Source organism: Podarcis gaigeae (assembly GCF_964106915.1).
Source record: "Podarcis gaigeae genome assembly, chromosome: 11".
Taxonomy (NCBI): Eukaryota; Metazoa; Chordata; class Lepidosauria; order Squamata; family Lacertidae; genus Podarcis; species Podarcis gaigeae.
In genome coordinates, this window is record NC_139687.1 from 35,660,148 (window position 1) to 35,681,683 (window position 21,536).

The 21,536-nt window shown below is 40.2% G+C and overlaps 2 protein-coding genes across 6 annotated transcripts in view; one reads left to right on the forward strand and one right to left on the reverse strand.

Annotated features, from left to right (window-relative positions):
• GFM2 (GTP dependent ribosome recycling factor mitochondrial 2) overlaps positions 1–12,337 on the reverse strand; it is a 26,541-nt gene extending 14,204 nt beyond the window's left edge. For 2 of the 4 annotated variants that reach the window (XM_083703204.1, XM_083703203.1), the window contains exons 1-14: positions 11,938–12,311; positions 10,822–10,909; positions 10,270–10,315; positions 9,624–9,721; positions 8,677–8,802; positions 6,675–6,763; positions 5,830–5,918; positions 4,345–4,405; positions 4,011–4,196; positions 3,299–3,379; positions 1,921–2,069; positions 1,368–1,508; positions 1,177–1,276; positions 507–696 (exon numbers count right to left, since the gene is read on the reverse strand). In XM_083703204.1, the coding sequence (XP_083559330.1) occupies positions 507–696; positions 1,177–1,276; positions 1,368–1,508; positions 1,921–2,069; positions 3,299–3,379; positions 4,011–4,196; positions 4,345–4,405; positions 5,830–5,918; positions 6,675–6,763; positions 8,677–8,802; positions 9,624–9,721; positions 10,270–10,315; positions 10,822–10,909; positions 11,938–11,982 (1,489 nt within the window). In that variant the 5' untranslated portion in view covers positions 11,983–12,311. Of the gene's footprint in view, positions 1–506; positions 697–1,176; positions 1,277–1,367; positions 1,509–1,920; positions 2,070–3,298; positions 3,380–4,010; positions 4,197–4,344; positions 4,406–5,829; positions 5,919–6,674; positions 6,764–8,676; positions 8,803–9,623; positions 9,722–10,269; positions 10,316–10,821; positions 10,910–11,919 lie in introns of all 4 variants that reach the window. The other 2 variants (XM_083703202.1, XM_083703201.1) reach the window with 2 other exon arrangements.
• The window catches only part of NSA2 (NSA2 ribosome biogenesis factor), a 352,088-nt gene extending 334,481 nt beyond the window's left edge, over positions 1–17,607 (forward strand). Inside the window, exons 2-7 of one of the 2 annotated variants that reach the window (XM_083703348.1) lie at positions 12,651–12,697; positions 13,769–13,956; positions 14,333–14,483; positions 15,583–15,762; positions 16,116–16,308; positions 17,355–17,607. In XM_083703348.1, the coding sequence (XP_083559474.1) occupies positions 12,695–12,697; positions 13,769–13,956; positions 14,333–14,483; positions 15,583–15,762; positions 16,116–16,308; positions 17,355–17,422 (783 nt within the window). In that variant the 5' untranslated portion in view covers positions 12,651–12,694 and the 3' untranslated portion in view covers positions 17,423–17,607. Of the gene's footprint in view, positions 1–12,585; positions 12,698–13,768; positions 13,957–14,332; positions 14,484–15,582; positions 15,763–16,115; positions 16,309–17,354 lie in introns of those variants that run through there. The other variant, XM_083703347.1, reaches the window with a different exon arrangement.
• Positions 17,608–21,536: the final 3,929 nt, after the last annotated feature.

A 21,536-nucleotide genomic window follows, 5' to 3' on the forward strand; every position in this document is an offset into this window, starting at 1 on the left:
GGCATGAAAAGTTAGGAAACCTCTGTCCTAGACTCTGAATTAGGCATTTTAGTCAATACAGCCTTCCCTTGGAAGTAGAACGGAATCTGTTCCAGAAGTCCGTTCAACTTCCAAAATGTTCAGAAACCAAAGCACGGCTTGTGATTGGCTGCAGGAAGCTCCTGCAGCCAATCAGAAGCTGTGGAAGCCCCATCAGACATTCAGCTTCCAAAAAAAACATTCAAAAACCAGAATACTCCCGGTTTTCGATCACTCAGGAACCAAAACATTCAGCAACTAAGCCATTCAAGATGCAAGGTACGACTGTACTTTAAAGAACTTTTTATAAACTGGCAAAGCATATTCATCCCCTCCTCCATCCTGGATCTAAATGAGAATACTGGCCCTTTTTAATATGTCTTCTTGAACACATTGTGCATATTGAGAAACCACAGAACGTTCCATTTCTTCAGGACTACATATGAATTAAGAGTACACTATTAGCACTTTCAGTAATTGCCTCATACCTGGTTGCCTGGCCATGGAAGGCGGCTCTATGGTACAAAAGAAGACTGGCTCTGGAATCTCAATGCCGGCCAAGATAAGATTCTCAACTTCGCTGCTTCGACCGTGCTTTGACCCCACATTTCTTCCAGCTTGTTGAGCTGCAGCCATTGCTGCAGCCTTTGACGAAACAATGGTGTCGCCAGTGGCGCTCTGGAGGATGCCAAAAAGCACATGGCATGCCGTTTGTCAACATGTAATTGGTTTTCATCATTAAAAAGCACAGAAAATTAGCCAATTGTGGAAGGCGGTCTTTTCCCAGGCAAAAGACAAACCAATTTGGGATGACAGCAATTAGAGCAACTTTTTGGTTTTGCTTCAACTCACCTTCTCTAATTGTTTTTCTTTGCCAGTAGAGAGAACCATATTGAAAAAACTGCGACAAAAGCTTCTTTGATGTTTAACACATTGTTCCTTACTACAAAGTGAACCCTTTGCTAGTCAGGTTATAGCTGCAGAGAGATTCCCTAACGGAACCAACAAAAAACTTACGGTATGTCATTAAAAAATAAAGAAGTCACTAGAGAATTGGTTTCACTTTTTCCCAGTAATATTGGCAATCAGCAAAATGTAATTCTCTACATTAATGTTGACGCAATTTTTCAAAAATGTTTGGGATTCATATTTCTTCACCTGTTTCAATCCAACTGTGAGGGCAATATTGCCAGCCGTTAGCGAAGAGATTTCTATTTGCTGATCAGCGAAAGGAAGAAGCAGGCGACTCATTCTCTCCCTGCAAGGAATAGCTTAGATTAAATGCTGCTCCTATTGAGGAATCCGAACAGTTACACTCACAATCCTTTCCTCACCCCTTTCTTACTCACGTGCAGTTTTTGCTAATATTATAGACAGCTGACTGAGGCTTCATTGTGCCAGAGTAAATACGGAAGAAAACCAACAGCCCACGTTGTTTGTCATGAATAACTTTAAATGCTAGAGCACACAGGTCATCTTTATACCACTGCCTGCAAAAAGTAGTGAAGGAAAAATATAACATTAATGGATATTTTGGATGATAAGAAATAGGGCATTTTCTCTGGCTATACGAATAATCTTTATTGGTGCTAGTTTAGCAGAGCTAAAATAAAACTGCTTAATAGAAAAATGAGGGGCATTGTGTACCCTGTATCCTTTTAGGAATCTGCATAGGAATTACCCAGTCCTGGGCTATGAGTGCACATTGCAGCAGACCAGCTGCTACTTACAATGTGTGGTCTGTGCATGCTTCCCAGGTCTGTGCCTCACTAGAGCCTCTCTCTCCTCCCCAAGAACCCAGCCTATTTGTAATCTCCCATAAGATGCTAATAAACGGTTTCTTTTTCATGGCTTTTCTAACACATGCTTAAACTTATTAAAACGCATCATCTTCTTACTCACACAAAGTCGTAGCTGCGTTCATCCGGTGCAGGTAAATACCTGGTGATGCCATCCAATAATGGCTGAACACCTTTGTTTTTCAGTGCACTTCCACAGAACACAGGTACAGCTTTCTGTGCTAGGGTTACTCTTCGTACAGCAGAGTGCAGCTGCAGAGGCACAGAGATTCATAATTTTAACAATGATCTACTTAAGAGTCAAAGGAAGAGTATACAGCTCAAGCATTAACTGAGTTGCACCTTTAGATGGCATTTTGTTTTGGTCATAAGGTGTTTATCATATACATTATTCAAGGTCCTAATGAAAAAATACTCAAGTTATGGGTTTCTGCTTGATATACATTATGTAATAGTTATCAAAGACCTCAGAAAATTTCTTTTAGGGCATATTCTTTTCTTAAGCCACCCTAAAAATTAAAGCAACCGATGAGTGCTATGGAACAGGCTTTCTGGCCATATTCCTCAGTCTTCACCTTGCAGGCACTGCAAGCACCTTCCTGAATATACCCTTGACCCTCAGGGTTTATAATATTGCTGCCCACAAAAAAAAAACCCTATCCTTTCTATGGCTTTGTAGCTACCATTTGGTTTTATGGCTTGTTGCTCTTGTTTCAACCATTATAAACAGAACATATTAGTAGGATATCATTTTAAAACATTTTACGATTAGGTCTTCCCATAAAACCATGCAGTTTCTAGAAAGAATTGCCTTCCTTATTAAAAATAAATAAATGTTTTAATACCAGTAAGACATGCAGCTTAACATTATGAACCTCAGTGCTGCCGAGGTATGCCCAAAGACCTAAGTGCACCCAATATCTTTTTAAAAACTATTTTTATTTGCACAGTGGGCCCTACCCGCATCCACTGTCCCAAGCTGCTTGTGAAACTTTTCTCACTTTCAAAAGTCATGGGACTGTATGGAAGGGGTGCAGGCAACTGTTAACAGCCTGACAGTTCAAAGTTCCCCTGGACTCAATGAACTAGTTGTGCAGCTCTGCATGTTGGCTTGTATCAATATTTGGTCTGGACTAAAATACTGACATGGAGCAGAAGATAACTATCCAGTCAACTGCAGGGGGGCAGTACCCTTTTATTAACTATTTCTAAATACTGTCAATACGTGTCACGCACCTACTGATTCACAACAGCTTTAGTCTCGTCTTCCTTCCTTCCCTGCCTGCTGCCATCTCATCACTCCCCTTACCAAATCACATTCCTGCAGGTTTGCCACAGTATCCTAGCATTCTCTACCAATCGTTAATAATTTGGTTGCTTCACACATGCAGGAAAAAGGCACTCTACCCTGTTATGTACAAATACAATAAAACTGTAATAATATGCAGTTCATATAATAAACAACCCCCAGAGCCATGTACCTTATCAGCTGGCAAGGCATCAAAATTCTCACTGAAATCCCCAAGGACCAGCTCAGCAAATTCATCATCCAGGTCTGCAACCTTATGAAGAGAGAGAGAAAAAATCTACACTACTGCCATTACACACTATTCAAGTTAGTGCACCAAATGTCTGTTTGACCATCTGCAAATCACCAATTGGCATGTAAAAGAATATATGAAATTTTAAAATATAGAATTTTAGAGTATTCAGCAAAGTGAAAATATAAACTTCCCTAATTCTGCTTTTATATTTTTAGCCTCTTTATCTCCAACACAGAGAGAACAAGGGTTGGGCAAAGCGGGGAAGAAACTCCCACAGGCAGTTCAGGTTTTCCTAGGAGAATGACAAGGCTGCAGATACCACAACATTGCTTATACTAACTAAACAGGGAACATTGTTTATATTGAACCAAAATTCAAAATTGGGTAGGAGTGTACAAATCTGCAAATTAAAATGCAATGTGTATAAATGGAAATATAGAACTTTTTTCTCTCCCAGTAGTCAAATGTACAAAATATGATAATTAAAGTATCTAGTGTATCGTTATTTAAAACATCCCAATATACAATTTTATCAGAATCTCAACTTGTATGGCCCACAGTATCAGTCACTTGAGTTTTGGTTTTCAGACATATTTGCATTAATCAAAGGTCTCAACTGTTTCATAACATATTTACTTTAGAACTTTACTTGTTCTATTAAGGCATTTCTTGCATCCCTGGCATCCCTTAGCAAGTCAGGATCATCAGTTTCTTCCAAGGGTTTCTGTTCAAAATTCTTTCCATCATCGAACTCGGTTGCAGATTTCCAAATAATTTGGTTCATGGTCACCACGTCAACTATTCCCCTAAAGTTCTTTCCTTCTCCAATTGGCAACTGGATTCAGTGGGAAGGAGAACAAAAATATAAATAAACACAATTAGATAGTAAGACATAGCAGTATGAAGGAAACACCAAAGTTAAAATGCATCATTATTTGTAACTAATGCTAATTGTTTAAAAGTAAAAGTTTGTTTTACATTACCTGTAAAAGCAGAGGCTTAGCCTTCAACTTCTGCCTGATACTCTCAACTGCATAGGTGAAACTAAAGACAAATTATTACTGTTAGAGAGAAAATCATGTCTTTATCTTTATCCAATATGTCACTCCTCCCAACCAAAAAACCCCACCTGAGACATAGATAGGGAACTAAATAAAAATGCAGTGTTTTAGCTTAAAAACACGCCAAAAAACAAAACATCTGAGAAAGGATCCAAATGTGGAAATCTCCAGTTCAACAATAACCCTCCCAACTCATTGAAAAGTCTGATTTTTTTATCCACACACCAAAGAATTCATCTTTAAATAATATGAACTTGTGAGCCTAATGGTTCATTAAGTTAGAATGCAAGAAACCACATGCTAATAACCAAAGCCCTGGCTCATACCAGCAGCAAGGCCCATCAAACCCAGCACATCCACCACAACATGTAGCTGTACTAACAAAGAAGTAGAACCTAGGCCTGAGCATCAGCAGCCACAGCAACTGGTTGGGCAGCAGCTTGCTATACTGGCTAATAGTAACAAGCTGCTGCCCAACCCTCATTTAGTAATAGAGGTGATAACCTGGCGTCAGCAGGTAAAGTCACAGTGCAGAAATTGTGCCCATGTACACAGTCACATGTACCACTCTGGCACGTGAGAAGCTGCTAGACACACAGGAAAACCGGGCCATAAATGGACTAACACTTTCACCATCAGGGAGTCCTGTTTGCAAGGCAGGCTGCCATAAACATTTGAGACACTGCATCTCAAGCAGCTCAATCTTTTAAAGAAATTTCTAGGTTGCCTGTTAAGGTCAAACTTTCACAAACCAGCTTATAAAACACAATACCAAAATTGAATCTGACAACAATAAAACCAAATGCAGTTAACAACCAGCATAAGCACCTTAAAAAAAATTCCAGCCAACACAAAGCCTATTTAAAAACAGCTAAGCCCATCTCAGTCCAACAAAAAGCAACTCAAAACAAACTGGGCCTTAGAGCCTTTCTGAAGACCTGAATTGATGGGACCATATGTACATTAGTTGGGATTTTCCACAAACATGATAGGACTAGGGTGTCAGTTATGCAGATTAAGTATATATTTTGCAAGCATTTAACTTCCTTATCTGAATATTTTAAAACTGTCTTGGAAGTATCCAGGTTTTTTAAATTCACACCATTCTTTTTTCAAGCTCACCATTTCATACATACTTATATCTGAGTTATTTGTAGAATCAAAGGATGAATCAAACAAATATTGTAAAGTTACCCTGTCTGATGACCAGGAAGCATCCCAAGCAACCAGGCAAGTGAGCATTTTTGTAAATTTCACATAAAAGGAATTAAAGCAACCACTGCACAGTTAACGTTCATGTGTTGTTAAGTCACACGAATCTTGATCAGAAATCACCCTAAAATATAATACAATCGATCAGCCTTTCCTTGCTTCACTGACCCTGGTAAGAAATAGACATCTTAGTACCTTGCTCCATTTTTGTCCATCTTGTTTAAGAAGCAAATCCGTGGAATGTGGTGCTTGTCTGCTTGTCTCCACACTGTCAAAGACTGAGCCTAAGGCAAAGATGGAAAGTGTCAATCCTTTCGGCGAAACGGGTGCCTGCTGTCACCTACAATTGTGTAAACACTTATTTAACACTTGCAATGTATGAGGCATCAAAATGGGCATGGCTCCTATTCAGAAGGTTTGCAGTAAAACAGATGAGACAAGATGTAGAGAAGTCAAGAGACTGAGTGACAAATGAGATGGATGAGGAATGGAGCGGGGGAGTTGGGTGGCAGCTGGCAGGCACCTTCAAAGAACTGGAGCTCTTTTAAAAAAACAACTGTAGTCAATCTGCAATATATGTCACTGAAATCAGTATGTCATTAAAACCTCTGGGTACGGTACTTGTTGGGCAAACAAGGGAACATGCTTTTCTTGCATACTTCAAGAGGCATCTCACTGGCTGCTACTGGAGAAAGAATGCTAGTCCAACACAGCATTTCTTATGCTATCATGCAGATGCTGCCATTTTGGATCCTCAGATTAGATCCTCAGGATAAACGTTCATAGCTGTGGGGCTTGCATTTTGCAGAAATGGGGGCAGCTTTGACACATGGGCAGCAGATCACTAACCACCCCCAAAAGGCTCTTGTCCTGCCTTTACCTCCATCTGATGACATACGCTCTCCTTATAATGTGAGGCAAGCATTTGCTGGTGGAAGTGAGCCTTAAAATTAGGCCTTAAATTCTCATCAGTTAAAATCATGGCTATAGAAACAGGACTAAAGTGAGGTATAGTCACAGCACACTGTGGTCATTCTTACTTCCACACCAGCCGAGGCATCAAATACAGCCACTGCGCCATCCAGCACTCTCAGTGAACGTTCCACCTCCACTGTAAAGTCCACATGACCTAACATACAATTTACACAGAGAAGTAACAGAGATCATAAGAATAGTAATGCTTTAACAATATTAGAAAGGCAGCATGTCTTCACCTAATAACTTTTTACTGGTTTGTGATGAATAGGAACTCAGTCTAAAACCACACTAGACCCTCTTAGATGAAACTGATGATCTACACCCATTCCAGTCTGCACCCAGGCCTGGTTTGGGGACACCCTGGTGGATGAACTTCAATAGAGAGCAACAGCAGGCGTGTGATCCTATTGATTCTCTAGGATCTCTCAGCAGCTTTTGACCTGGCTGACCACTGTCTCCTCCCGTATCATCTTTGTGAAATGGGAGGACACCGTTTTACAGTGGTTTTGCTCCTATTTACAGGGTCAGTTCCAGAGACACCTCAGCCCTCTGTTAACTGATCTGCAGAGTGCCAAAGGGGAGGATTTTGTCCCAAGTGATATTTAATATTTATATGAAGTTGTTGTGGGCTGCCATTAGGCAATCTGAGGGAAAGTGTCACCAGCATGCTGAAAATATCAGATCTATTTCTCTGGAACATCTGAATCAGGAGAGACCATGCATGTCCTAAACTGTCTTTGGGTGCAGCCATGGGATGGAAAATAACTAATAAGAGTGAGATCCTATGATGGGTAGTTCCAAGTTCCTAGAATTGAATTGTGTAACAGTTCTGGGTGGGTTTGCACTTCATCTGAAAGAGCAGAAGTGTAGCCACTATGGTCCATGCACTGGTTGTTGTGGCTAAAGTCTTTGAGGGCACAAACTGGGAAATACTGGTTCATTCTGGAAAGTTCTGTTCTTTTCTGCTGAGGCAGCTGGAGATATTATGATTTATGTTCTGTTATCTCAAGGTTACACTGAACCAGACAGATAAATCTGTGAGCTCAGTGGGCTGGTTTCTCATTCTTAATTTTGTATTCTAACCCTTCTGAAGGGGTTTTCTTTTTCTTTTTTTGTAATGAAGTTAGAAAACCTTTAGTAAAATTTCTTCTTTTGCTAATGAACTTTGCCTCTGCGTGATTTATCAAGAACCAGACACATCCACTCCAAACAAGCTTCTGCAGCACTGATATCCACCAAGACATGAAGTACCTTGGAATTTAAGGCCAGATTGTGTCACTGATAACCTTGCAATTACACTACCGTAACACACTGTATGTGGAACTACCCTTGTGTCTGGTTCAGAAGCTGCAGCTGATGCAAAATGCAGCTACTAGAGTGCTTAGTGGGTTGAAAGATCTGCACTGGCTGCCTATTAGCTGCCAAGCTAAGTTCAAAGTTTTGTTGCTGACATTTAAAGTCCTAAACAACTTGGCACAACGATACTTAGCAGACTACCTCCCATGGTACAGACCAAACTGATACTTAAGATCTCCTAAGAAAACCCTACATGTCATTCCATGTCCAGTGGATTATCACTTGGTGATAGCACCCACTCTCTGAAAAGAGCCACAGACAGTAATGCTTTTAAATGTCTGTTAAAAACTTATGTCTACCCAAGTTTTCCTGGACTCTGATCCTGAAACAGACAAAATTATAAACACAACATGCATCAAACAGATGATCCAAGAACAAGCATATGGCCTTTGTGGATTTAACCAGTGACATTATGAAACCAACTTACTTAATGATGTGAGGGTTTTTATAGTAACTGACCATAGTCAGCAGGAATTTCTCCAGCAGATAGAGAACTTTTACATTCTTGCACAGCTCCTATTCTTTTTAATTGACATGATACAGGGGAAATTCCCAGGAAAATTACACTCACTATATAAGTACATTAATTGAAAAGTGGAAGTTTCCAAGACTTCATCAAAATTTTCAAAGCTACACATTTTCAATGCCATCTGAGGTTACTTGGTCACGATTGCCTTGACTTTATCTCACTCACTCAAAATAACATACCTGGTGTGTCTATCAGATTTATTCTGTAGCCCTTCCAATCGAAAGTTACAGCAGCAGATTGAATGGTAATGCCACGTTCTCGCTCCTGTGCCATGAAATCTGTGACTGTGTCACCATCATCAACATCTGATTAAGAAAAAGAATGTAGCTTTTTTCAGTTTGGCCACTGTAAAATGATCTTAGCTCTTGATTCATTTTATCAGAATGCAATGTATCGTGGGGGGAAATGCTATAAAACAAAATGCCTTAGGCCCAGTTCTCCTATCTAATGTCAAAGACTGGGAAAGCTGGTTAGGATGCCAAATACATGGCCCTGTATAAGGGCAGCAGTATTCCTGCACCAACGGAAATAGAGGTCCTTTCCATTGAAAGGATAGGTGAACCATGCAAGGTGCTGGACAAACATCAGGTGGGAGAGGTAGAATGCATTGCAAGAAAATCATGGCAGGGGCAATATAAGTAAATAGCTCATCCTTAATGCCACGGTCAAAACCTCACTTTTTATGTATGCAAGGCTGCATTTTAAAAATGCAAATAATAACATAAGCGAAAACTTAGTATCAGTGCAGAGCCCCATACAACAAGCAGAACAGATCCTCCTACACACAAAGAACAGAAATACAAAGAACAAACAAACAAACAAAAAACCTGCAAACAGAGCCCCATAACCTCCATGGACATGCCCATAAACCCTTCCTGTGCCAAACATGGGACAGGGCAGTGAGCAGACCTCATAGGGAAAGCACCAGGATTATTACTCAGGAACCCTGGAAAAGGGACCCCAGAAAGGGAAAAATAAAATGACAAATAGTCTGCACCAGCACAAGAAAGGTGACAGCCAACTTAACCTGGGGCAGAGGCTTGAGTGGTGCAATACTTTATATGTGTTCTCCCTCTATAAGAATGATAACACCAATTTTAAACCGTAGCAGATTTTGTTAACTAACCTCCTAGGTTTCTTATGTACCCAGAATAATACAGCATCCTTTCGGTGGTAGTTGTTTTTCCTGCATCTATGTGAGCCATGATGCCAATGTTGCGGATTCTGTTTAAGAAAAGCAAAGAATTCCCATTTAGCACCCAAGTATTTAAGGCAATTATAACTTTACAAATAATACATAAAAATAACTTTGCTCATCGGTACATGAACAGTCTTTAAACCCTAGGGGCTGCATTCCAGTGGTGAGTAGGATCAGAGGCACAAACAGGCAGAGCAATAGATTTGATCTTTACTTTTGTACCACAGCCATGCAGAAGTCAAGAGAAGTTTGTACACACCCATTTCTTCATCTGGGCAAGTAAGAGGTATTATAGTTCAATGACATTCCAGCCAGACAAAACACAAAGAGAGTATGGAGCATGGCTGGACAGGGGCTTGGCCTACAGAGAGTTGCAAGGGCCAAATAGAGAGACCTGGAGGGCTACTTCCAGTTGCTTGGCCTGGTTCCCAGCCCTTTTTTAGTACAATATTTATTGTGGTTTTATGGAATGAATTCTTTTCTGTTGAATTTTAATGTCGCCTACCCTAATACCAATGTGTGAAGGGCAAAAAATAAATAGGAAAAATAGAATATATGAAAATTAATTACTTACTTAGAGGCAGGTGGAGTGATAATAGAGCGCAAAGATTTTACTTCACCTGTTAAAAGAGAAGCGGCCAGAGCATTTATAATGTTTCCAATGAGTAGAAGTTATGTTTCACAGCACAAGCATCAGTACCAATCAGAGATCCTCCTGCACTTGCGTCTACTACTGAACATGAGGATCTTTCTCTCTCTCTCTCTTTCTCTCTCTCTCTCTCACACACACACACACACACACACACTTTTTTCTCTGGCTGATGTGATTATCAACACTGTCAACTCTGAAGGGTGTCTCCTCAACCCCATGAGAAAACCTGGATAACTCTGTAGACAATACCAAGTTAGACAGATTGTCTGACTTGGTATAAAGCAGTTCCCTATGTTCCTATTATCAGCTACAAAAATAATTCCACATACAGAACCTTTACATACAGCAGCAATAATACTGGCATGTAACAGTTATGCACAGAAGCATATTTTCATAAATACATATCATTCCTTTTTATCATATTATAGTAGATATGTATAGAAAATGTAAGCTGGGAGTGAGGGAAGGAATTACCTGCTGGATAACTGTAACTTCTCTGAAGAGTCAAAGAACCTTTGAAGCATTTTACAGCTATAATTCTTGATTTTCTGCAATACATACACTTCAAAAGGGAAAATCACAATTAGAGAAAGCCAACACACCTCACCAAAATAATTTTATCTACACAATACATGTCACTGTCAGAAGACCAATGCTGATTTTTCCAGCTAGAACTAGCTAGCTAGTTTTAGATATCTTAAGCATAAGTCACAGATACAGCCTAGGTCAACCAAACATAGAATGTTAACATCCAGCAAAAAAACCTCGTAAGCTTGGTTAATTACATACTCTCCCTGAAAAAGCAGGTTCATAGATCCACCTGGCACTAAAGGCCCAGGTGTCCTCAGTAGCTATAATTGAGTTTTAACAGCTTCAACTGATAACACAGTTACAGCTGTTTGTGGGCCAGGACAGCCATCATCCATGCACTGGTAACCTCCAGTTTGGATTACTGAATTGTGCTGCATGTGAAACTGCCCTTGAGGTTGGACCAGAAGCCGCACCATATTATATGTCTACTATGGAAGGAATTGCACTGGCTGCCAATTAGCAAGCAAACTAAGATCAATGTGTTGTTTTTGGTATACAAAGCCCTATGCACTTTGGGGCCAGGATATCTTATGGTGACCTCAGCCCTTATATATGCAATTAATCATTGCTCTCTGCAGTATAGGACCTCCTGTGGATACCATCTCATCAGAAGGTCTGTCCAATACAGAAACTGGGCCTTTTGTTTGGTGGCACCCTTTGTAACTTCCTTCCATTACACATCAGACAGGCACTATTTATGTATTCTCTTTCTGGCACCTACTGAAGACCTTCATTTTCCAATAAGCCTTTTAAGTGAAATATCTTTATTCAATCTGAAATTGAAATATTGCATATGCTGTTCACAAATGGAATTTTTAATTGCTTTTATTGTTCATGTCACCTTGAGATATTTTCTGGGAGGTGCTTAATAAATAGAAATTAATTAATTAAATGCAAAAACAGTCCACATAATGTTATCTGTGTAACACTGGCTATTAACATACTTTCTAGTTAAAAAAAAATCGATGGGGGGGGACTTACCACACTGTGTAAACATACCACTTTGAGGGGACCCAGTAACAATTTCCTTGTATCTCGCAGCATATCTATCTAGTATCCTGGTCACATAAGCAACTGCTACGGGTAACGGCGCAGAGTTGAGGCAAGCGCTTTAAAAAGCCTACTGAATTCGATGGCCAAGTTCTCCTCAACACAAGCAGGCACCGAATTAAAACCGGCTTTTGTTTCTTTCTTTTTGGTAAGTAAACAGTCCAAACATTCCTTTTAAAAAGCGGCTATTCGGCAGCCAAAACGCCGCCTCCGTCAAGTTACTATTGCGTGAAATTCTGCCTCACCGCCGCCCATCGCTTCGCTCTTGAGAATAAAGCATAATCTCCGAGCAGAAAAGGGCTCACTGCGCATTCCTAGAAACTTCCGGTTTAGTCTCAGCGTGTCACACGCGCTACTTCCGCCGGATGCTCGCCTTTCTAGTCCTCCCTCCTTACTGTTCCGTACCGGAAGGCGTTTATTTAAAAAAAAAAGTCCTTGGATTTCGCAAATCAGGCTCTGTCCATTTTCCTGAACTCCAAACTGAGCAGAGCAGCGGGTGGGGAGAAGAAGCGAGCGACCGGCACCAGAGGACGCCAGACATCTGGGTCTCCTTCGTTGGAAGCAGAACACCGGGAAGCGGAACGGGTTGCGAGCCGGGGCCGCTTGGCGGGGGAACCCTCCTTTTCCTTTCGGGTCCGGCGGCCGGGAAGGAGAGTCGCCGAGAGTCCCGCGCCGAGTCTAGTCCATTCCGAGGCACCGCGGCGCCATGGTGAGTAGCAGAAGGAGGGGGCTCAGCGGGCTCGGCTTCTTCGAGGGAGGGCGGGGGCGAGAGACCTCTTCCTTTAGATTTCTCAGTCTCCACCTTACATTAAGACGTGCGACACCGGTATAAAGCTATTTATTTGCTTATCATTAAACGAAAGCGAGGCCCACTCACTGAGGATAAGGCTAGCCGTGCTGGCTTATGTTCTGCTCTCAGCCTGCCTCTGAATACCCGCTTGTGGGCAACCTTATAGGCCTTGCTGGACTAGATGGGCCTTTGGTTTGATACAATTGGGCCCTTACGTCCTTATTTAACTTAAAAACGCATCAAAATACAAACAGCTTATGCTCATTATTATAACGTAGACAAGGCACATCTCTCATTACGCTATACCTAAGGCTGCTTCCCTGGAGAAAAAACCAAGAGCAGAGGGGTGACTTACCGTTAGTTACATTAGTACATTGCTATTTTTAGGATTTTTGTATGTTAACTACTTTTGTAGTGGTCATTTGTTTTGGTTTTCTGTACACTGTTTAAGAGTTGTTTTTTTAATATACTAAGCAGTATAGCAGTAGTATAAATAAATAGATAATCCTATCAAGCTCAATGGGATGGACAGCCAAGTAAAACTAAGCAGGATTTCTTACATCATCATCAACTGACAAAGTAGTTAAACCGGTTTGATTTTTATCTATTATTGTCTACTGCATCAATTTAAAAAATCTGAAGGTCCTTCTATGGGCAGTCTTTGATCCTTGAACCCTGGGTAATTTCAGGTATGGTAACTTCAGGTCTATATAAAAACATAATAAGCTAAAATAACAGTGCATAGTGGTACAATTACATTGAAATAATTGGAACTTATTAGGATGAATAAGGGATTTTTTCTTACTGAAATGTTTCTGAAGTGAAAGTGGTAATAGTAAATACAAGTTCAAACTTTCACAAAGTATTTCATAGTTGGTTGGTTGGTTGGTGTGTGTGTGTGTGTGTGTGTGTGTGTAAACAAAGCTCTTACAAATGTTTACTGTTGACATTTTTAAAAAACTGAACATTTAATTTCCTTGCACTTTGCAGCCACAAAACGAGTACATAGAGTTACATCGGAAGCGATATGGTTATCGTTTGGATTACCATGAGAGGAAGAGGAAGAAAGAGGGCCGTGAGGCCCATGAACGCTCAAAAAAAGCTAAGAAAATGATTGGACTGAAAGCTAAGCTTTATCATAAACAGCGCCATGCAGAGAAGATACAGATGAAAAAGACGTGAGTGGGCTTTTTTTGTAGAGCTAAACTTCTTTGGTATAGTGAAAAATTGATATAGTTCAGAACTAGCTCCACTGGAAGACAAACTAATGATTACTCCTTGAAACTTACTGTTTGCCTATTACTGGGCTTTTATAAACCTATGCCAAATGTACGCTTTCTTTTTAAGCACTGTGTACCTATCTCAGACAACTGTTAGTCTTCTGTTGACATTAATTTTGCATTGCTTGTTCTGCTGGGTTAGTCATGTTCTCTGTTAGGAAAAACATTGTGACTAGTATAAAGCATGTGTTGATGTAACTATTTTTGATTGACTTTGATTCCCACCTGAAACTTTGCTTTTCAATTAATAATAATTTGTGGACATTCTATTTAGTATTAAGATGCATGAAAAGAGAAATACCAAGCAGAAAAATGACGACAAGACCCCAGAAGGAGCTGTGCCAGCATATCTGCTGGACAGAGAGGGTCAGTCCCGAGCTAAAGTTCTCTCCAACATGATTAAACAGAAGCGAAAAGAGAAAGCTGTAAGTATTGCAGAAGTTCAGTTTATCATATTTGTCAAGCTGTAAAAATACTGATTTTCAAGGTGGGACTCTGGTATCTGTTCAGCGTATGAAGTACACACATACTGTTCTCCGTTTTCAGTTTTAACCAGGCAAACTCTCCTGTGTATCCAGTGAGGAATTATTGGACTTGCCAAGACAAATCTATGACTTGCGTTAATATACTGTGTGCAGTATACTTGCAGTTTAGCAACTCTCTGCTGCATATCATACTCCAAAAGCTGATTTAACTTTTACTCATGAACGTGTGGGTTTTTTTAAAAAATAAAGGTTGCATATGGTTGTATCAAAACCTAGTTGGTCTAGGTTTCTGGGTAAAATCCAGTGTTGTTCAAACTCGTTCAGTGGGACTTCTCCTCCCCATGGTAGGGTCATGCACACTGCCTGGTGCTCCAGAGCAGATGAGGGGCGAGGGGCAGTGCATTGCATTGCATTGCAGAAGGGGAAATGTCCCTAGCTATGGACTTGCACCTTGTCAGAGATGACCGCTCCCAAATAAGTTTCAACACGCAGTAGCAGTATAATTCCTTTCTCTGCAAGGTAGACATTTCACGGAGATCTGGAGTAGGTAGAAGCTAAAGCACTGTACAACATTGAAAAAATCAGCTCCTGTGCAGGTGAGGGTGAAGAGGGTAGCAGCACTCTGTGGCACTGAACTTTGGAGAAGGCAAAAGCACTGTAATACATGCTGTGCTTCTCCCGGCTCCAAAACCCAGGTCACTATGAGCAGAGCCTCATGCCATAATCAGCTTTGAAGTACATAAAAGCAATAGATCTCTTCCGTCCGTTTCAGAGCCTATGAGGCCTTCTGTCCCCCTAGTTCATGGAATGAGCAGAGGACTAAAGGCAAAGTGTTGGTGGTAATAACAAACGATGATTGGCTAGTAAATCAAGCAAAAATGTGCATACACCTGCACAACTATAGTATTTTTTTCCATGTTTTCAGATGGCAGTCAATTTTTAACAAGTAGTTAGTCTTGACTAGTTAAGACAGCATGTTGTTCATTCTAGTTGTTCTCCGACTTTAGCACTCTAACCATTTCTTGCTGTTTCTTTGCAGGGGAAATGGGAGGTTCCTGTACCCAAGGTTCGTGCTCAGGGAGAAACAGAAGTGCTCAAGGTGATCCGTACAGGAAAGAGAAAGAAGAAGGCTTGGAAGAGAATGGTTACTAAAGTGTGTTTTGTTGGGGATGGCTTTACCCGAAAGCCACCTAAATATGAACGTTTCATTCGGCCAATGGTAAATGTTTTCATTGTTTGATTATTCTTTACATAAGTTGTTGCTCACTTCACGATTATTATCCTTGAGTGGAGAAAACATTAGCAGTTTCAACAATGTTGTAATAGAACATTTTTCTTTGAACTGATAGTCTTATCTACATTTCAGAACTAGGTAGCCAGTAAAACCTTCTGTTATTTGCAGGCATTGGATAGCACAGTAATTTACACACTAAAAAGTTAGCATTTAATACCAAACATCTAACAGACACGCCTCTAATTTTCTGCCCTGTTAATTTGATTCTTGAAGAGCATCATGGCTAGTTATGTTTTCATCTCTATTTAGTGTTACAGCAATCTTTTGTTACCTAACAGGGTTTACGATTCAAGAAGGCCCATGTAACACATCCTGAGCTTAAAGCCACCTTTTGCCTACCTATTCTTGGTGTAAAAAAGAATCCCTCTTCTCCTCTGTATACATCTTTGGGGGTAATTACAAAAGGCACCGTCATTGAGGTGAATGTGAGTGAGCTTGGTCTCGTGACACAAGGAGGCAAGGTCGTCTGGGGTAAGTATTGGAATATCAGCTACCAATCACAATGTTAAACTTATGTGTAGGGTTTTTTATTGCATCAATAGGGAGGGGGGATTTCCTCTCACTGCAAACAGTACCTACAGATGAGTGATTTTCCTCAGGCCTGCAATAGGAGAACAAAATTAATTTCTGCCTTCTTGCCTAACTGCCCAACACTAGCATGAAGGATACAAAATATTTAAAAAAAACCCCTCCCATGTACAGCTCTCTCAATCAAAGTCAAAATATATTTTTACGTGTCTTGTGGTATCATTAATTTGGCCTGAAACTACATTGTGAATGAACTAGTCTTATTTCTAGTCAAAATAGGACTAGCATCATATTACATGTTACATTAAACTGCATTGCCCATAGCTAATTGTAGGCCCCAACTCCAACTCTTAAACCAAGACCTGACTTAATTGGCCATTTAGTATGAAGCCTTATTATCTTTGAGCTTGGTGGAAAGTTGCACTCACAGGTGGCTATGTCTGCTGGATAACAGCCACAGAATCAGGCTAACTAGATAATGGGTTAGTTCAGTGATAACAGAGCTCTCCTCCTTTAGGATATGAAATTTGAAGTTCCCTTTTCTTCCAACTTATTTCCTTGGGTCCTCTGTTTAAATTTCTTATCTTTTCTTTGTTTCATTTTTAAGTGCTGCCTCCTTGCCTTTAAGGCCTTTTAAGGTTTCTATTTGTGTATTTGATAAACATATCCACATATGTGGAGACGGGATTCCTTTTCATTATTTTGTGAGAGTGTGGTTTAGTGTTGTGGACCACTAACACTTCTGCACAACTTGACATCTGCACCTTTTGCATCTCTGAGATGAGGCATATTCTCATGAGAGGGAGTAAACAGTGGAAACTTCTCATCTCCACTGAGGACCAAGGACCAAAGTTGACTAGCCAATAGGCCATGCCTACATTACAATTGCTGTTTAGAAAATAAATGCATGAGCATGTGCCATTTCTGTGAACATAAGTGCAGCTTATTCTCACTTTAGTAAGTGCTAATATAGTTCTTTCCCATTTCAGGAAAATATGCACAAGTAACCAACAATCCAGAAAATGATGGGTGCATTAATGCAGTTCTGCTTGTCTAAGTGGCATCTTACATTCTTGGATACACACAGTTACTTTTCCAAGGAGAACCATGACTTCCTCAAAACATTTGCAGAAAAAGAACTTCTTGTGTCAAAGCATCAGTATGTGAAGTCAGGAAATGGATTCTAAGAACTGTTTTTCACTGAACATTACAATCAATAAAAGGAAACCATTGTGGGCCAAACTAACTAATCCCAATCATTACAAATGTTTGACTTCTTGGAAGTGGCTTATTCTGCATTTAGCAGTTAGATAAATTCTAGGAGACTACTCTTGGTAAACACATGAGCAGAGGTCAGTTAGAATAGAACAGAAAGGACAGTAATATCAGATACTTAAGACTTCTAAGACAAGTGAAGTTGATATGGGAAACACAAAGGGGGGTATTCACATTACTGTCAGTGTTTGTGAATGCATGAAGATGGATTGCAGGCATAGGCATCAGAAACATGCAAGGCTCCTTCAGCCCAAGAAAATCTTTTTTTGTCCTAAGATTTGTCCTCAATAGAGGAACCATACAAACGTCTCCCCTTGATGCTGGTAATGCGTAGTCATTTCCCACATTAATGAAGTAGGAAAGAAACGCATCTGCCACCTATTCCTAATTTTAAGGAAATTAGAAATGTGCTAAAGATAGAATTCTTTGAAAATGCTACTCAAAGGCTAATAGGTACAGAAATGCCAAATGTCGAAGCAAAGATCAAGCAATAGTTTGTGTGGAGCAGTGAAGTGAAAAGTGTTACAGCACATTTAACAAGGCCTAAAGTTTAAATACATTTGAAAGTTCCACTTGTCTACTCACTTGTTTAACTTTAACATAACAGCCCTATATCTTGTACAGTAGGATACAGAATAAAAATTCAAACAAACAAAGAAGCTCATAATAAAAGAAACTAAAAAATACAAATGCAGTTAAATAACAACATCAACATTAACGGTTTCAAAAGCAAGGCAGATCTAGTACACCCAACAGACTTTCATGACAGCCTTTGAGCTCAATTAAAAACAGCCAAATTGCAATGAACCACTACAGTCCTCCCTATAAACCATCCCATAGAACTGGCACCAGAACCAAGAAACCTCTTGCAGCTAGTCAGTACCCAAACTTCAGTAGGTGGAGGCATACACAGCATGGCTTCAGACGTTAAAGAAAAAGTACAGAAGTGGGTACATAAAGTGTGCTTTGTAGTTAGCTAAATAGTTAGAGGTGGACTACAGGTAAGTGTTTACCTACCTTTGCCATATGCACTAGCATATATCCAAGTGCTTGTGTGATGCATGAATATTGCATATATGGAAGTGCAGGTGGAACACATACCTGTGGCTTGTGTAACTTTAAAAAAAAATAATTCACTAGCTGCACATTAAACAGAAAGATTAAGCTTAAAAGCTTACAAAAGGCATCTTAAGATTTTTAGTCTGGCTAAGAATAAGCAGTCTCCATCTTGGAACTGAGTCTATAGTACATGCTAACCTCATGGCTATAACATAAGAGCCTAGGTTCCCCCCCTCCCCCGCCATTTGCTTTTGTGTAGCAACTTGCCTCATCAAGAGTCCTGGAGACCTCACTTGCCAACAGTGTTGTGGACATTTTGATTGGTCCTTAAAAAAGGTATTTCCCAACTGGATTTTGAAGTTGCACTGGCTGCCTGGAGACAAGAAACACCCAACATTATTTTATACAAGGAAATATTTGGGGAGGTTGTGTGTTGTCTATTAGTGGGGTAATAGAAGATGACCAGTATCATAACTCCTAGTAGTGGTAACTGGAGTACAATTTCTACCCTAGCACATCGGTTTGTTTAGATGTCCTTTTTCTCATATCAATGAACTTATCACAAGGTATTGACAGAAATCATATGCAACCCTACTTGGGATTCATTAGAACTGTTTACATTCAGCACAGGTTATTTGATCCAGTGTTTAACATGATGTAGATGCCATGATGTAGACTAACACAAACAGTGCCAGTCTACAACTTGCAACAGGCAGCAGCTACTGCCTCCTGGATGAGCACTCAATATGGTACCCAGCAGCTATCTGTCATGCCGGCTATGGCTGATGGGTGTCCAATCTGAAGGGCATCCTGTTAGCTTACTGCAGAGTTTACCAAACTTGGATTTCCAGTTGCATTTGGGCTACAACTCCCACCATCCCTAGCTAGCAGGACCAGCAGTCAGGGATGATGCGAATTGTAGACCAAAAACAGCTGGAGACCCAAGTTTGGGAAACCCTGGCTTTCTGAGACTACCACTGTATAAGTTATTTTGCGGGTATACATTACATACATAGGTGAGAATAAAAAGCACATTAACGTTTAGAAGAGAGAAGACCTCAAGCCACTGAAACCAATGAGAAAATTACAAAACAATTTTAATTACTGCTGAAACACAATATATACTAAGAAGGGTCAAACTAAAAGACACCAAATAACGCTACTGTACAACAGCATCACATGAAGAGATTGACAGAACAACAATTAATGCCATGTTTGTGACGATTCCCTTAAACTGAAGACAATTCTGCAACAGTACTGAAAACAAGGAGCTGAAACCTGAACTATGTACAGTGGCACCTGTGGTTACGAACTTAATTCGTTCTGGAGGTCCGCTCTTAACCTGAGGTACCACTTTAGCTAATGAGGCCTCTCACTGCTGCCGCCACGTGATTTCTGTTCTCATCCTGAGGTAAAGTTCTTAACCCGAGGTACTACTACTGGGTTAGCGGAATATGTAACCCGAAGTGTTTGTAACCCGAGGTACCACTGTACTGCTTTTGTTTGCGTACCGAGATAGCAGCACTGAGAAACAAAGAAACAGCAAAAAAGCTTATGTTGAGCTAAAAGGGCAAAACATTTTATTCCTAACACAAGATGAGGTCCTACATTATTTCATGCAACAGATTCAGAAGCAAAGCAGTTCTGCATGAAATAAAACCTTCTGAAAATGGTGAAGTGAGCATGGGATGTAAAGCACATTTCAGACATTAGGAGAAACAGTAAGACATTCAAACATGTAGTAGTGAGATCCAGCAGAACTGCACAGCTAAAACCAAAGTTGAGTCCACACACTAACATTCTTTTGGCCAGCTCCTACAACTTAAAAAGTGATTAATACTGTGTTTGAATTGTATGCAATGGTCCACATGTTTTGTAGTCACATTTGCTCTGACCTTCAGTGAAGCATTGATCCTTTTCTTCCTTTCAAAGAGTCATAAGTCTTCTATGGTTGTCTACAAAACTTCAGTGCTGAACAAGTAAATAAACTTCAAGCACTTGTTCTTCAATGTTGCATAAATTTTCAGTCACACAGCCTTCTTTCAACTTTACAGACCTGTTCTTAACTGATCCTTTCAGCATAGTTCTAGTAATTTGATGTACTCTGTAGCAATAGGTACATTTTAAAAAAATACAAGCTGGTGAAAAGGAACAAATATCTAGTTGTGGTGCTTACTAGACTGAGACCATCCAGATGTGACTCTGCAAGAAGGAGAAGCTGTAACTGCAAGGTACCCATTATCCATAGAGGGTCTTCACAACTTCTGAGATCCTAGTGTCTTCCAGATGTTTTGGAAGGCAACGCCCATTTGCCACAGCCAGCTGGGACCAATGGTGCTGTCATCCAAGACATATGGAGGGCAACGGGTTCACAAAGGCTGACTTATGCGTTTAGTTTATCAACAAAGCATGGTTTGAGATATTCTTATCTTGGTCAAATGCATGCAAACAAGAATCACTCACGGCTAATTAACATATGATAGGCTCTTCTTCTTCTTTCTTCTTTGGCGATCACTCATAGCCGAGTAAGATTGTCTTCCATAGACACGGTTTTAACAATGAGTCCTGATAGGCTATGGCAGATGGGCAAGCCTTTCCTATGTTTGCATAAAAAGAAAAAAACTTGCTACTCCGGTTTATGCACAAAGCACCAGCTCCTGGACCCACTTCCATGAATATTATGGTACCTTAAAACACACCCAAGTAGTGTGGAGAAGCTGAGCTCTAACTGAAGAAATATACATTTGCAATAAGATGCCACCACAAACCAGTTGAAGTTGCAGAACGAAGACAAAAATTTGACTTCACTAGCAAAGTTCCATAGCTTTAAATGCAGA